At 32.5% G+C, this 16,781-nt stretch overlaps 1 protein-coding gene across 6 annotated transcripts in view; it reads right to left on the reverse strand.

Annotated features, from left to right (window-relative positions):
- The window catches only part of LOC143078826 (regulation of nuclear pre-mRNA domain-containing protein 1B-like), a 32,011-nt gene extending 15,420 nt beyond the window's left edge, over nt 1-16,591 (reverse strand). For 4 of the 6 annotated variants that reach the window (XR_012979281.1, XR_012979280.1, XR_012979279.1 and 1 more), the window contains exons 1-8: nt 16,380-16,591; nt 12,649-12,778; nt 11,984-12,090; nt 11,475-11,498; nt 7,973-8,038; nt 7,711-7,800; nt 6,569-6,684; nt 5,637-5,763 (exon numbers count right to left, since the gene is read on the reverse strand). Coding sequence is in view for 3 of the 6 variants with exons in the window: in XM_076253812.1 (XP_076109927.1) it covers nt 5,637-5,763; nt 6,569-6,684; nt 7,711-7,800; nt 7,973-8,038; nt 11,475-11,498; nt 11,984-12,090; nt 12,649-12,778; nt 16,380-16,530 (811 nt within the window). In the remaining 3 variants the exon portion in view is untranslated. The remainder of the gene's footprint in view (nt 1-5,636; nt 5,764-6,568; nt 6,685-7,710; nt 7,801-7,972; nt 8,039-11,474; nt 11,499-11,983; nt 12,091-12,648; nt 12,779-16,379) is intronic. The other 2 variants (XM_076253813.1, XM_076253814.1) reach the window with 2 other exon arrangements.
- Nucleotides 16,592-16,781: the final 190 nt, after the last annotated feature.

Raw genomic sequence — 16,781 nt, forward strand, 5'->3', positions numbered from 1 at the left:
GTTCTTAAAGAATACGTAGATAAAGAATCTATAGTATGTTGGTTTTTTTTAATACTAATGCATTTTATTACAAGTGTGGTTGATATAGATAACAAACAAGCAGCCCAAAAAGAAAAAAAAAAAAAAAAAAAAATAGATATCCACATATGTATAGTACACAAAACACATGCAATTTTAATAGCTCTAAATTATTATTAATAACATAACATAACAAAATATAATTAATGCATTAGAACTTGGGAAAATGTACAAAATAAAACAAAATCCAGTGAAATTTAATTAATGCAATTTCCTAGATTCATTTAGTTCGTGGGTACCAATTTTTGTGGATTGAAGAAACTTTGTATTTTTGTGGATATTTGATTTCGTTGTTTTAATATGGTCTGCATACAAGACTATAGAAAACTATTTCTTCGTTGAACATTTTTTATTTATGGTTTATTTGCAATCACAAAATCCACGAAAATTGGTATCAAACGAATAATAATAATAAATCCACAGTATTACATGGAAGTAATTACAAAACATTATGTCAGAAAAATGAAAAACACTTTTCGGTTAGGTGAACCTGTCAAGTTTGGATAATATTGCATTTAAATAAAGTTTTGAGGTAAGTGGTGTCTTATTTTTTATTCTATTTCATTCCTTGCACTTTTACTGATTTCAGCAAGTCAACATGGGTGCTATCTGAAGCTCCTTAGTTACGAAAATGTCAACTGTGAATTTGAAGGTAGGACCCTGTGCTTTTCTACATACACTTTAAAATATGCATTCCTATTTATTATCCAGTTACAGCAAGATCACAAGAACACTGTATTCATCAAATAATTCAAAAGTTATATAAATAAAGAAACTATATAATTGTTGTCCATAAGGAGACAGGCTAGAGGAAATAAGTCATGATAAGTTTTAAATTATGTTATATACCTTACTTGTTGTCATACTTTCTATGATGCTATCCAAGAATATTGGGGAAAACACTGAAATACTTTAAATCAAAGCGCTGTAAGCGCTGAAGGCAGTTAACCAAAAACCAAGGCAACCGTAATTATGAAAACTGTGGCAATGTTGCCTCAACATTAAACATTCATATATAGTACATTCATGTTTATCTAATGATTTATTTATTAAGGCAAATAATTTATATGTTATCATGGTTTCAAAAGCAATGCATATATCAATGTATATTTTTTATGGTGAGTCTGCAGTGGTACAAGTTCCCAATGATTGCAGTTGTTCTACTTGGTAGTTAACCTTGGTTTTATTTGACTGCTAGAAGTTCAATTTGAACATGTAATAGTATGAATGGACTGGTTTCCCTGGAAAGAAAACTGAGTGTGTGTTCTATAGTACAAAAGTTATGAGACACGAATCAGACAAATGTTCACTACAACAGGGATCAAAGATGAGGTCTGACTGACTTGCCCATAGTAAATGTAAATGATTTGTTATTTTGTCCCATACATATGAATATATATAATTTAGGGGTAGGGATCTCAACGGTTTTCAAGTTCTCAAACAGGTTGGGGTAGGCAGAGGATTTAGGGGGCAGGGGGCCCGCCCCCCCTTTTTGGGAAAAAATTTGGTTGCTTATATAGGTAATCACTGAAGCATGACTGGAGCGGGCCCCTCTTAGGTCAGTCAGTGGGCCCCACTTATGAATATTTCTGGATCCGCCACTGGGGGTAGGGTGACCCTAGGGACTTCCCCTACATTTCATTTTATTTGTTATATTGTCCCATACATGAATATATATGGTTTAGGGGTGGGGATCTCATTGGTTTCCAAGTTCTCAAACAGGAAGGGTAGGGTGACCCAAGGCACTCCCCCTATATTTCATTTAATTAGTTATATTGATCCATACATGAATATATATTGTTTTGGTGTGGGGATCTCGACCGTTTCCAAGTTCTCAAACAGGAGGGTTGGGATGACCACAGGGACTTCCCTTATATTTCATTTGATTTGTTATATTGTCCCATACATGAGTATATATGGTTTAGGGGTAAGGATCTTGACCATTTCCAAGTTCTCAAACAGGAGCGTGAACAGTGACCTCAGGGACTCCCCCTATCTTTCATCTGATTTGTTATATTGTTATACATGAATATATATGGTTTAGGGATGGGGATCTCGACCATTTTTAAATTCTAAAACATGAGGGGTGGGGTGACCCCTAGCGACTCTTCCTATATTTCATTTGATTTTTCATATTGTCACAAACATGAATATATATGGTTAAGGGGTGTGGATCTCGACCGTTTCCAAGTTCTCAAACAGGGAGGGTGGGGTAACTCCAGGGACTTCCCCTATATTTCATTTTTTATTTATTATATTTTCCTATACTTGAATATATGCAGGGGCGGATTTAGACGGGGGAGGGTTGGGGGCTTGCACCCCCTTAAATTTGCAAAGCATGGGTTGTTTCTCAGCTTAATAAAGAAAATTCCGATAATTTTACCTCAATTTTTTTTTAGCCTCGCTCTGCTCAGCAAAAATTTAAGTTTGCGCCCCTCCTAACCTAAAATCCTGGATCTGCCCCACATATGGTTTAGGGGTGGGGAGCTCGACCGTTTCCACAGTGGCGGATCCAGGGGGGGGGGGGGTTCCGGGGGTTGGAACCCCTCCCTTTTTTTGGCCGATCAATGCATTTGAATGGGAGCATATAGTTGGAACCCCCCCTTTTTTAAATGGCTGGATCCGCCATTGTTCCAAATTATCAAACAGGAGGGGGTAGAGTGGCCTAAAGAATGCCATCATATGATTTACTTACATTAAGGTATATATAATATAGTTGCATTATTTGTGAAAATAAAGAATGAAACTTTCAGCTACCTTAATTGACCCTTCAAAATTGAGAAAAAACAAATAGCCCCTCGAAATTGCAGTAATATGTTTACACTTTAAAAGCATCTCACATGCATTATCATGATTTATCATTTATAAAGAAAATTTAGACTGTAACCATGAACATGTATATTGTTAGATATACTGTTCCCAGCTGTCACGTTGTATTGGATTTTTAAATTAAAATTTATCAAAAAGTAATTTTTAGTTTTTGAATAAAATATGTTTTTGCTGTTTCTTTCTTTTACATATATCTTTTGGTTTACAATACTAGTGTTAATATTCATTTACCATGCATAGATGTATTTTTTCACCTGCTTGGATTTATTTTGTAAATGATCGTCAAACCCGGAATTACCCTTATCCGCTTCCGGAATTGGATCCGATTTTGTAAAATTTTGTCTTCACGGCCGCCATTGTTATGTGTTTACAATGTTGTTTTTGTCAATCAGATACGATTTTACTCGAATTTATACAATATTTGTCGGTAATTTTCTGTATAAAGCTAGCGGTTGAACAAAATAAACATCGCCGTCATGAATAATAATGATAAAAATAAGTTTTTAGCTCGTTTAATTGGAGACTTTGGTGAACATGGTGAAAAGGTTTGCAAAGTAATTTCTTATTTTCTTTCAAATGTAAGGCGATTACGTCGGGCGTAGCTAGAAACCAACTATCCTAGTCGAAATTCCGCTTGCAAAAGTGGAAGGTCTCGGACCACCGCTAATTTGCACACCTGCCTCCAAATTGAAAAGCTACGAAAATTTCTTTTTCTAATTTGAAATTGCCGCCAACAGCATGAACAGTTGAATTATATAATAGACTACTGACGTAGTTGTACTACGTATTGATGACAAACAATATTCCTACGACTTTTGTCATTTAGGAAATCTAAACTGCTTGTCTTAAGAAATTTTCGGCGATTAAATATTTCATACAATTGTTCTTTGACATCTTAGCTAAAAGCACAAGTCATAATGAACTACACAAGGATTTTTAATAAGCACTACTTCCTATGTGTAACTTTAAAACTTTTGGATAAATCGACGATCATTTAAGGTTTTTCTGGTCATTTTCTTCGGGCCAGGTGAGCTTTTCTCATCACTTGGCGTCCGTCGTCCGTCGTCGTCCGTCGTCGTCCGTCGTCGTTAACTTTTACCAAAATCTTCTCCTCTGAAACTACTGGGCCAAATCAAACCAAACTTGGCCACAATCATCATTGGGGTATCTAGTTTAAAAAATGTGTGGCGTGACCCGGTCAACCAACCAAGATGGCCGCCACGGCTAAAAATAGAACATAGGGGTAAAATGCAGTTTTTGGCTTATAACTCAAAAACAAAAGCATTTAGAGCAAATCTGACATGGGGTGAAAATGTTTATCAGGTCAAGATCTATCTGCCCTGAAATTTTCAGATGAATCGGTCAATCGGTTGTTGGGTTGCTGCCCCTGAATTGGTAATTTTGAAGAAATTTTGCTGTTTTTGGTTATTATCTTGAATATTATTATAGTTAGAGATAAACTGTAAACAGCAATAATGTTCAGCAAAGTAAGATCTACAAATAAGTCAACATGACCAAAATGGTCAGTTGACCCGTTTAGGAGTTATTGCCCTTTATAGTCAATTTTTAACCATTTTTCGTTAATTAAAGTAATCTTTTACAAAAATCTTCTCCTCTGAAACTACTTGGCCAAATTAATCCAAACTTGGCCACAATCATCTTTGGGGTATCTAGTTTAAAAAATGTGTGGCGTGACCTGGTCAACCAACCAAGATGGCCGCCACGGCTAAAAATAGAACAAAGGGGTAAAATGCAGTTTTTGGCTTATAACTCAAAAACCAAAGCATTTTGAGGAAATCTGACATGGGATAAAAATGTTTATCAGGTCAAGATCTATCTGCCCTAAAATTTTCAGATGAATCGGTCAATCAGTTGTTGGGTTGCTGCCCCTGAATTGGTAATTTTGAGGAAATTTTGCTGTTTTTGGTTATTATCTTGAATATTTTTATAGATAGAGATAAACTGTAAACAGCAATAATGTTCAGCAAAGTAAGATCTACAAATAAGTCAACATGACCTAAATGGTCAATTGACCCCTTAAGGAGTTATTGCCCTTTATAGTCAATTTTTAACAATTTTCATTAATTTGGTAAATTTATGTAAATTTTTACCAAATATAGTTCTCTGTTACTAATGGGCAAAGTTCATGATAGATATAATTGTAAGAAGCAAAATCGTTCAGTAAAGTAAGAACTTCAAACACATCACCATCACCAAAATACAATTTTGTCATGAATCCATTTGTGTCCTTTGTTTAATATGCACATAGACCAAGGTGAGCGACACAGGCTCTTTAGAGCCTCTAGTTTTTGTAATCCAGAATAAAAAGTATTAAAAAAGTGTTCAATTAGTTATATATAACATAGTAACAAGCTAGATAATAACAATGGCAAGTATTTCAGGATTTATTGGGTAGAACACAAATCTAGGGTGCTCGCATAATGCAGCTTAACTGCATAAAAATTTCGAAGGTAGCTAGGTAATTCATCAATTTTGCTCAGACTTTAAGAAATAAGCCCTTAAAAAATGGGGTCCATTTAATATTCATTATTCGTGTGACACTAGATTTCCTGGATTTCTTTCGTAATGGTGAACCAAATGTTCAAGGAAGAACAACTTTTATACAGGTATAGGCTTGTATGCAGACTTTTGCAAAACCATGAAATAAAATATCAAGGAAAATTGGTACCAACAAAAAATAAATGGATCCACAGTGAATGAATTTTTACCATGAATTTTGGCGAGGTGGTTAACATCAGACACTTCCGGTGGAAGAGCAGCAATCTTCTCTCTTACAGCAGCATCACTAGACGCTGAATGTTCAAGGTCGGATAAACGTTTTACTAATTCTTCTGCCTGTAAATACAAAACAATGAAAACTGGTAAAAATTTGGCTCAGCAAATATATATGACATAAATGTGAACTACACAATGTATGTGTATCAAGTATCCTTTTTAAAACACTAATTCACAGAGATTATCATGATTATTGCACCAAGAGTACAAAATTGACAAATTCAATGGTTTTTTTTGTATTCTTTGCTGTAATTATTTGTACTCTCAATGCTATAGTGTTGTTATTTTATAAGTACATAATTATATAGGCCGTTAGTTTTCTTGTTTGAATTGTTTTACATCATCATTTCTGGGCCTTTTATTGCTGACTATGCTGTATGAACTTTGCTCAATGTTGAAGGCCATACGGTGACCTATAGTTGTTAATTTGTGTTATTTTAGTCTCTTGTGGAGAGTTGTCTCATTGGCAATCATAATACATCTTCTTTTTTATATATACCTTATGTTTCATTTTGCACAATGGTTCAAACTTGGCTGTTTTGGGGTTACAACAATTATCTTATTCTTAAAGATATGTTTAGAAAAATCTGAAACATTACATGATTTTTGTAACCAGTCATTTTATTTACAATTTTATCAAGAGCTATTCAAAAAATGTTAGGCATCAAATATGAATATGCAACTTTGAAGTTGGATTCCTTTAAATATCATTTTTTTAAAGAAATTTTAGAAGCATCAAGTTTACAAACAGTCAAAAGTATAGACTTAATCATTCAAAGAGAATACCAAACTTTTGATTCAAGAATTGAAAATACTTGTAAATATTGAGAGGGAGGTACCAAATGTGTGTAAAGTAAGATCTTACATCTGGTGGGCCACTTGTATCATCTTTTGACATAAGCTCTATTTCTTCTCTCAGTGACAACATTTCTTCTTTCTTCTTTTTCTTATTAGGAGGCGCTGCATCAACTGGCTGTGGGTCTTATAAAATATAATTTAACTTCACTTAAAAAGGCTAAATTCCTTGTGACATTCTCAAAATATGGCACCAGTATATATGATAAACTACACAAGGACAAACAGAAAATGTATGTTTACTGTTTCCTGCTTGAGAAATATAGGTGTGTAGTTAGAATTTATTTTAGTTTGTTTAATTTTTTTTTAACCTATGGACATTGAGAACAAATGCGAATTTGTCATAAACCACTTTCAAAATCAGACTGCGAGCATTTGCTTTTGATTTCAGGAAAATGTCAAAATCCTAAAAAAAATCCAAAGTATAGCTTAATCTTTATCATACATATCTACCTTTCTAATAAAAATTAATGACAATGTATCATGTTCTTAGATTACTTAATGGCATTAATACTGTAGATTCATTTATTTTGGTGGGCACCAATTTTTCTACATATTAATTAGAAGTTATAATTCTTTTGAAAATCTAAATTTATGGCTCGCTCATATCCATGAAAGTAGCTTCCAACTGATCTTTAATAAAAGCACAGATAGTGAAAAATCTAAATTTTATGATAGTACAAAAAACCTGTGATTTTCCCATAGAATGCTAGAATTATTCATATTGAATGATGTTAAGTAAGTTACTTCCCCTGGTGCCTATTTTGAAGTGCATCTTATTGAACAGATTTGTACTGATTTTGTTACTTTATTACTTTTTATCCTGAAGACAATACCCTACAAACAAACATGTGTCTAATTAAATTCCCTTGAGTGTTGTGTTCATAGTAGCTTTACATTGTTCTAAATATGCCAAGGAAAAACACCAAGTTTTTTTTAGCAATACAACAATAAATGTCTAAATTCTGAGAAGTTTCAAGTTTAATGAGTTTTACAAAGCATGAATCAAACAAAATCATCAACAGAGTGACCTTTGATAGCACTAACCTTTGACCTTATTGACAGGTACCGTACATATTCCTGTACTTTTTTCTATACTAACATTTGACCTTACTGACAGGTACATATTCCTGTACTCTTATCTATACTAACCTTTGACCTTATTGACAGGTACATATTCCTCTACTTTTTTCTTGTCTCTTCCTCTTTTTAAGTTTATTTCAGCTGCTATATCTGATATGGCTGTAAAAATAAAACATTTGTTCTAGAAATCTTCTGAAAGTATCTTAAACTGACCTGGCAACATATAATATTTAAAATGAATGATTTTGATGTTATTTAAGATGAAAATGACTTATAAGTAATATCAGGTTCCCTCCCCCTTGCACCTCTCAACACACTACACAAATTTCACCTTTTTTATAGGTCGGTATATATTCTTCAATCTTTTTCTTCCTTCTCTCTGTAATGTCTTGAAGGGCTACAATAGAAAGACACACCACAACATACATCAATTGCAAGCAAGCATGTAAGTGCAAACACCACACAGTATCTGTATTTCTCAAATTCAGTCCTCAAAATTTAAGGCTCAAATTAAGATTTTTTCAGGTTTTAAAAATCTCATAACAATGTATTTTTTTATTTATTAACTTTTTATCTGACTATGGTAATAAAACAAATAAACATTCAAATTTATCATAAAATTAAATATAAATAATTAATAACATTTTCAAAGCAATATTCTTTAGAAATAAGAGATTTTTTATGTTTGATTAGCAATAGTATGCAAATTTGAGAAATACAGTCCAACACCAGAAATCTGTTTGCCAAGGCAACCAAATACCACTTCTATTTATTACTTACCTTAAAGAACACTCAACAGTTAATTTACATTCTTGCAGACAATCGATCTTATTGAGATTTTCCCCAAAAAAGTCATTCTCAAAAAAAAAATGTTTTGAAGTGACATTAAGGTAGATCATAAGTAAATATTTTTTGAGACAGAATTTTCTTATACTTAGCCAAAATGAAGATCTTACTATGCTTTTTTCAAAAATGAAAAAAAAAGTTTGGGTCACCGTGCTATTTTTCAAGCTATGAGTCGTTGAAAATTGCCTAAATTTGGTTAGATTGTTCATAGAAAAATCTATGAGATAGAATTTTGAAATAAATTGTGAAAAGATAGGTTTTGTGATACATTTTAAGAAAATAAAAAGAACCAGATGCTCCGCAGGGCGTAGCTTTATACGACCGCAGAGGTTGAACCCTGAACGGTTGGGGCAAGTATGGACACAACATTCAAGCTGGATTCAGCTCTAAATTTGGATTGTGATTAAATAGTTGACACAGCATAGGTTTCTGACACAGAAATAATGTGTTCTAATGAACTTAAAATTTTTGTTTTCTCTTAGAGCAATTCACTATGCTGTTGAATATTAATCCTCTCAAAAAAATGTTTGAAGAAATTTTCTTTTTTATGTATGAAATTTCAAATGAGAAAAATTGAACCCAATTTTTTTAATCACATCCCCCTTTCCCTTATTCCAAAACTAATCTCAATTAAAATTTCTAATGGAGTTTGCAACAATAACTACTCATTTAAATACATCATAAAATATTAAGATGTAAAAAAAACTGCTTGTTATCACTGAATGGTAAAGATTATTTTAATTTATCAGTTGGTAGTAAAAAGTGAATATACATTGTATATTGTATATAACAAAGATTTAAGTTGATTCTGGACAAAGAAAGATAACTCCAATTAAAAAAAAATCTTGCTATTGCACAATATTTTGCAATTAGATATTTCTTGCTTACTATTCTGGACAAAGAAAGATAACTCTAATTAAAAAAAAATTTGCTATTTCACAATTTTGTGCAATTAGATATTTCTTGCCATTGCGCAATACTGTGCAATTGAAAAGACTTGCTATACATCAAACAAAGTTTAATTTTGGACCCCAATTTGGACCAACTTGAAAACTGGGCCAATAATCAAGAATCTAAGTACATTTTTAGATTCAGCATATCAAAGAACCTAACTGATTCATTTTTTGTCAAAATCAAACTAAGTTTAATTTTGGACCCTTTGGACCTTAATGTAGACCAATTTGAAAACGGGACCAAAAGTTAAGAATCTACATACACAGTCATGACAGTTAGATTCGGCATATCAAAGAACCCCAATTATTCAATTTTGATGAAATCAAACAAAGTTTAATTTGGACCCTTTGGGCCCCTTATTCTGTTGGGACCAAAACTCCAAATATCAATACCAACCTTCCTTTTATGGTCATAAAACTTGTGTTTAAATTTCATAGATTTCTATTTACTTATACTAACGTTACGGTGCGAAAACCAAGAAAAATGCTTATTTGGGTCTCTTTTTGGCCCCTAATTCCTAAACTGTTGGGACCTAAACTCCCAAAATCAATACCGCCCTTCCTTTTGTAGTCATTAACATTGTGTTTAAATTTCATTGATTTCTATTTACTTAAACTAAAGTTATTGTGCGAAAACCAAGAATAATGCTTATTTGGACCCTTTTTTGGCCCCTAATTCCTAAACTGTTGAAACCAAAACTCCCAAAATCAATACCAACCGTTCTTTTGTGGTCATGAACCTTGTGTCAAAATTTCATAGATTTCTTTTAACTTAAACTAAAGTTATAGTGCGAAAACCAAGAAAATGCTTATTTGGGCCCTTTTTGGCCCCTAATTCCTAAAATGTTGGGACCAAAACTCCCAAAATCAATACCAACCTTCCTTTTGTGGTCATAAACCTTGTGTTAAAATTTCATAGATTTCCATTCACTTTTACTAAAGTTAGAGTGCGAAAACTAAAAGTATTCGGACGACGACGACGACGACGCCAACGTGATAGCAATATACGACGAAAAATTTTTCAAATTTTGCGGTCGTATAAAAAATGGTGTCACCGAACTTGTTTTCTTGTTACAAGTAAAAAGAAAAAATTTCCCTATCAGTCCAGTATAAATTTTTGACTAAAATAGTTATCTTCCCTTAAATGGCTCATTTGAAAAAAATGATTCTAAAAGCCAAAAAAATGATGTTAGTTTAAATATTTTATATTATACACTATATTACCAAGTTTTCTTTATATTATAAAAAAATCGAACCTTTAAATTGCAAATTTGTCTCCAAATTTGCAAATTTAGGCAAATAACTAGACCGATTTTTTACTGTGATTGTTCAATCGAAGATGGCGGTATACCATCTATCTCCCTTAAATTAATTCTTTAATCTGAATAATTTTGAAATTTCCAATGTTCCTATTTCCCTAAATGGCTACCATATTAACTGCAAGGTATTTAGTAGAGTGCTCTTTGAATACAAAACACTGAAACAATTATTTTAAGACTTCAAACACATACAATATGGATGATGGTACAAAATGTATATACAGAGTTCCCACATACAATATGGATGATGGTACAAAATGTATATACAGAGTTCCCACATACAATATGGATGATGGTACAAAATGTATATACAGAGTTCCCACATACAATATGGATGATGGTACAAAATGTATATACAGAGTTCCCACATACAATATGGATGATGGTACAAAATGTATATACAGAGTTCCCACATACAATATGGATGATGGTACAAAATGTATATACAGAGTTCCCACATACAATATGGATGATGGTACAAAATGTATATACAGAGTTCCCACATACAATATGGATGATGGTACAAAATGTATATACAGAGTTCCCACATACAATATGGATGATGGTACAAAATGTATATACAGAGTTCCCACATACAATATGGATGATGGTACAAAATGTATATACAGAGTTCCCACATACAATATGGATGATGGTACAAAATGTACATACAGAGTTCCAGACAAGCAAAGAGTGAAATTGATAGCGTACTCACCACTTTTATGAATAATTTGGTTTCCTGAAAATTAAATATGTAATAAAGCTTATACTCTTAAGAGAGTGATATATATTTTCTTCGTCTACAAACAATATCTATTTAAAACAAATAATGAAACATAAGTTTTGTGCCAAACAAAAAACATAATCATTTTATAAGGTTTCCTAGAGGATAAAATGTAACTTTCAAACATCTATATCCTAGATGAACCTCTAATTTGATTTCAATTCATTCAAATGATGAATCTGCTTAAATAAAGAATGAAAAGAATAATAATGTTTTATGCTTTAAGTCTCCAAGTATAAACCAAAAAATACCTGTGCCAATTGACCTATTGTTGCAAACATATTTTGTTGTGACATATACATGTGTGATCCCCGAAAATTAGTTGAAAACATTTTATTTATCTTAGATGGCAGACAAAGTCAAAGATGGTGGTACACATGTAGGAAACTTCTATGCCTGGGTTTGTTGCATCTAAGTATGAACCATTTGTTTACACTCACCTGTGCCACTTTTTATTTTATCTATTGTGTTTTTACTGTAAACACCTCGTTCCTGCCATATATTTAATATTCTATCCACTGATTTCTTCACCTTTTCCTCAGCATCTCTATAATATAAACCCAATAAAATTATTTACTAACTCTCTTTTTTTCAGAACAATTGCATATATACAGGATAATTATTTTGAATAACATAATGTGTGTTCTTTCAACACATGCACACAAATTATATAATCAAAATGTACCCTCAATTATTTTGTAGTTTGTAGTATGATTCAGTACAGTTTAGTATGGTTCAGACTGGGCGAATGCTGGGGTCAAGTAATATCAAATAAAAGTCAGACCAATCTAGACTGTTCAAGTAAAAATCAGTACAGTCGAGTAAAGATATAGGCCATTCAGACTTGGTTTTCTCATTTGAATGGTTGGTATTACACAAGTCATTTTTTGGGGCCCTTTATAGCATACTTTTTGGTGTGAGCCAAGGCTCCATGTTGAAGACTGCATTTTGACCTATAATGGTTGATTTGAAATCACAAATTGTGACTTGGATGGAGAGTTATCTCATTGCCACATCTTATTATATCTATAGAATGTACTTCAAATATATTAAAAGATAAATATTAGTATAACAACTTTTTGCAATATCTCAGGTTTATATTTACTTTGTAGCCGAAGCAAATGCATCCGTCATTACAGTAGCAAAGTCTCTGGTAAATTCAGGTCCTTTCTTCTTACTGTTCTGTATAACATCGTTAGCTAGGTACATATATATCAGTCTCATTGACGGACGAACTGAAAACAATAAAGAAAATAATAATCTATTCTTTAAATAGTTTATATACATGCAAGGTTAATACATACAATGTACATCAATCGTTCATGTGCATGCAGTATACAATAAAAAAAAGGTCTGTGGTCAATAACATTTTGTTATAACAAGTAGTCTTTAGCATGTTTAGAGCAAATATGACTTGTCTTACTAGCTTTCAGATAAGATACATGTAGAAACCACTTCAACAATGTTTAACTTGATATCATACATGTAGATCATATTAATATTCATGTACATGTAGAATCTGTTTCTCTAATTATTTTAGACAATATGCAGACACTCAATCCTGCTTTTCAAAGATCTACAAATTTTTTTTTATTTCTATGTGATGTCAACAGGAATTGTTGTCTCTTCTAAGACGTCACAATAGGAAATTTGTAGATTGAAGAAAATTTGAGACCAAAATATGTAAAAAAATATAATCATTAAACTGGTTAAAAAAAGGATGAATCAGATAAGAATTATAGAAACATATATTTATATACATGTACATTGGTATGTATATATAAAAATAAGATGTGGTATGAATGTCAATGAGAAAATATCCACAAGAGACCAAATGGCACAGAAATTAACAGCAATAGGTCACTGTGTGGCCTTATAAGACAATTATGAGCAAAGCCCATTCCCATTTCTCAGCTTTACAACATGTTAAATGGCCTGAAATGACAAATGTAAAGCTATTCAAATGTGAAAACTGTCCAAATATAAGAAAATAAAGGGGACAGATAGATGAAACTTAACAAATGAAGAGATAAATGAAAAATTAACATCCTCAGTCGGCTCCAGGAGCAACAAAGCAATGCATTGGTTTTGGACCGGTAAATATCCACTTTATAATATGGGACAAGCTCTGATGTCCCATGGCCGCACATTGTCTGGCAAAACAACCGTTGGGTGTCAGAGTATGCATGAATAGTTACATATATGAAAAGTAATCATGTGCTTACTCTCATTTGGGGGTTCTAATCCCAGATCCCCCTTACTGTTTTATCAGATTCCTGTATCCCTCTTGCGCTATGTACGTATTACGTAATTACTAAGCATTTATCATTTTTTTGTGATTTCCCGTGTCCCGCTAGATTTCATTTCCAGTTTTCACGGCAAAATAATTTTACTTTCACGTGTCATGCTTACAACTGTACAAAATATCTGCAATCCTGCGTCACATCATGCACATAATTCATAAAATTTAAAACTCTTAACATTTAGGAGATACATTGTAACTCTATTGTATTTTAAGCTCCATAATTGATGCCATGTAAATAAGTGACGTTATCCAATCAAAATGAACGTTACAAACGTTGTTGCATTAGAATCAATAATATTCATATCCTTATTTACTATTTGATATGTTTCCCGACCAGTTATATTATGGTACATGTATGTTTAACTCATTCAGGTAGCTGCGGTCCAACGATTTACAGAAAAGAGCGACGACTTACAGAAAAGAACCGAAAAGAACCGAAAAGGACCAAAAAGAACCGAAAAGGACCGAAAAGAACCGAAAAGAGCATACATATAAATTATTATTTAATATATATACACCAATTTTCCCCCTCGTAATAAAGGAATGTATAGTTCAAATTTATTTTGAACATTTATAGGGATATGTAGACTTACAAAAAAGGTTAGATTTCCCTGTATCAGATTAAGGCATTTAAATATTAAAAAAAAATCAAAAAATCAAAGTGTCATTTCCTTGCTTTAGAAAATAGAATTGTAAAAAACATTTGAAGAAAATTTCAATTCCTGCTACATGTAAACCATGGCAAACTTTAAGATGTTCCTGGTTCGTTTCAATTTCTTAATTCAATTTACGGTATAAAACGTTGGGCTACATGTGAATAAAAGGAGATAAATCAATAAAAAAAAATACATCATTATCTACATATTATAAATGTTGTGCACATCAGTCATTTCATTTCGTCTTTCAGGAAATATAGATAAATGAATAGCGCACCCGCTTTCGGTATAATTGATAACTGTTTACTCTTTTGTAGGTATAGATTAAAGGGTGTGAAAAAGTTAATGGCCTGTTGATTTCTAATAATGTTATCTTATAAACCATTTAAAACAGCTATGTACATTAGCGAAACGATGTCAGATGGTGATAAAATAAATGTTGGCCTGTGCTAGTATATATATGTATCTATAGAGAAACTTGTGCATGGAGATAGCGGGACTTTTCCTTGAAGAATTCAAATCCTTGACAGGTTTAACGTGTCAAAGTAACAATTAATGTGTTTTCATTTAACATGTAAGATCAGGGTAGGAATGGGGGTACCTTAATGACGTATAACGGTAAAAATTCTAACCAAAGACGTTAACGATAATTTTTAGTGAATGACGATAACATGTACACTTTCTTTTAGACGATAAAAAAATTAGCTGAATTTGACGAATCACGCTATTTTTTACCAAAAATAACGGTAACGATAATTGTTTAAGACATCGGACGAATCACGATAAGGATATTTTGACGAATCACCAGTCTGCACGGTTAGCCACTAGTCCGATGCCCTAGACTAGTAAAATTTCATTCGGACTAGTAAGTTTTTGCAAAACTTTGTTTGGATTAATAAGAAAAATGTCAGAATATTGGTCTTCGGACTAGGAGTTGAAAAAGTTTTTGGTGCAGACTGAATCACGGTAAAAAATTATACATTTGACGCTTACGGTAGCCGAAAATGACCGTTTGACGCCTAGCGGTAAAGGGCATTACCTCCCTCATGTAATACACATACACAAACACAAAAAAAAAGAACGAAATATTCGTATTTATTCAATAACTACTGTAAAGTTTTCCGTCACGATATTTTGTTTTATTTTGTTTTTTGTCCGATTGTACGAATGTCCGTGTTATTATATATTCACTGATGAATGGAATATATATACACATTCCAAAAAAATATATATAAGGAACTGTTGTAATGTTCGAAATGAATTATCGACCGAGATTGGACAAAATAATGACACTTAGCTTATAAATACAATTAACGTAGAACGATTGTTTGACAGTAATGAATAAATATCTTATATGTTCTTTTCTTTTCTATGTTTTCTATTCCATAAGTTAGGCATCCGACTATACCTATAATTTTTCACATGTACAGTAAGTTATTATATGTAGTCCTGTCGCAGTGTAAGGTTTAAAAACCTAATGATAAACTGATGTCAAAAATATCCTTTCATTTCTAATAGACTTAAATAATTTGCAATTTGCTAATTTTCTTCGATTACAAAAAACGTTGATCTCCTTTTCGGTTCTTTTCGGTTCTTTTTGGTCCTTTTTGGTCCTTTTCGGTTCTTTTCTGTAAATCGTCGCTCTTTTCTGTAAGTCGTCGAACCCGGTAGCTGGTCCTAACCTGTTCTGACGACAAAAGCTTCTTTTGTGGCTTGCAAGTGCATCTTTACAGACAATGGCAGTTACTAGCTAGCATTGCAGAATGTCAACTCGATGTTGTAAGTTTTCTCTTCATCAGAGATATACAATTTTGACATTTTAGACACATTACACGTGCTGTTCTGTGTATATGATTTGTAGACAGGTATACTGACCTTTTTGCAATTCTCTCAGCCATACTTGTGTGATGGTTTTTGAATGCTTTCTGTGGTGAATCAGCCATAATGATAACGTCTGAATACTCTGCTGTGTGTTGTTCAGTTCGCTTAATTTCTTTACGAAGTTGCTATCTGTAAATGAAGACATGTTTAGCTGTTTGTTTCTGAGGACCACAGCTGTCCCAAAACCGGAAGTAAACAAGATGTGTCAAATAAATTGCTGAAGGGTATATTTGTCATTTTTATCACACAAACATATTTGATGCCATGCAATATCATTCTTAACGTATTTTATTGTTTTAATGAGAGTAGTTTGTTTATTTACAAAGGAAAATTTCTTCAGATATCGGCGGAAAACTGATTACAAAGATTTTTTTATAAGTTGCCCACCCCTGAAAA

This window comes from Mytilus galloprovincialis, chromosome 6, assembly GCF_965363235.1.
Source record: "Mytilus galloprovincialis chromosome 6, xbMytGall1.hap1.1, whole genome shotgun sequence".
Classification (NCBI taxonomy): domain Eukaryota; kingdom Metazoa; phylum Mollusca; class Bivalvia; order Mytilida; family Mytilidae; genus Mytilus; species Mytilus galloprovincialis.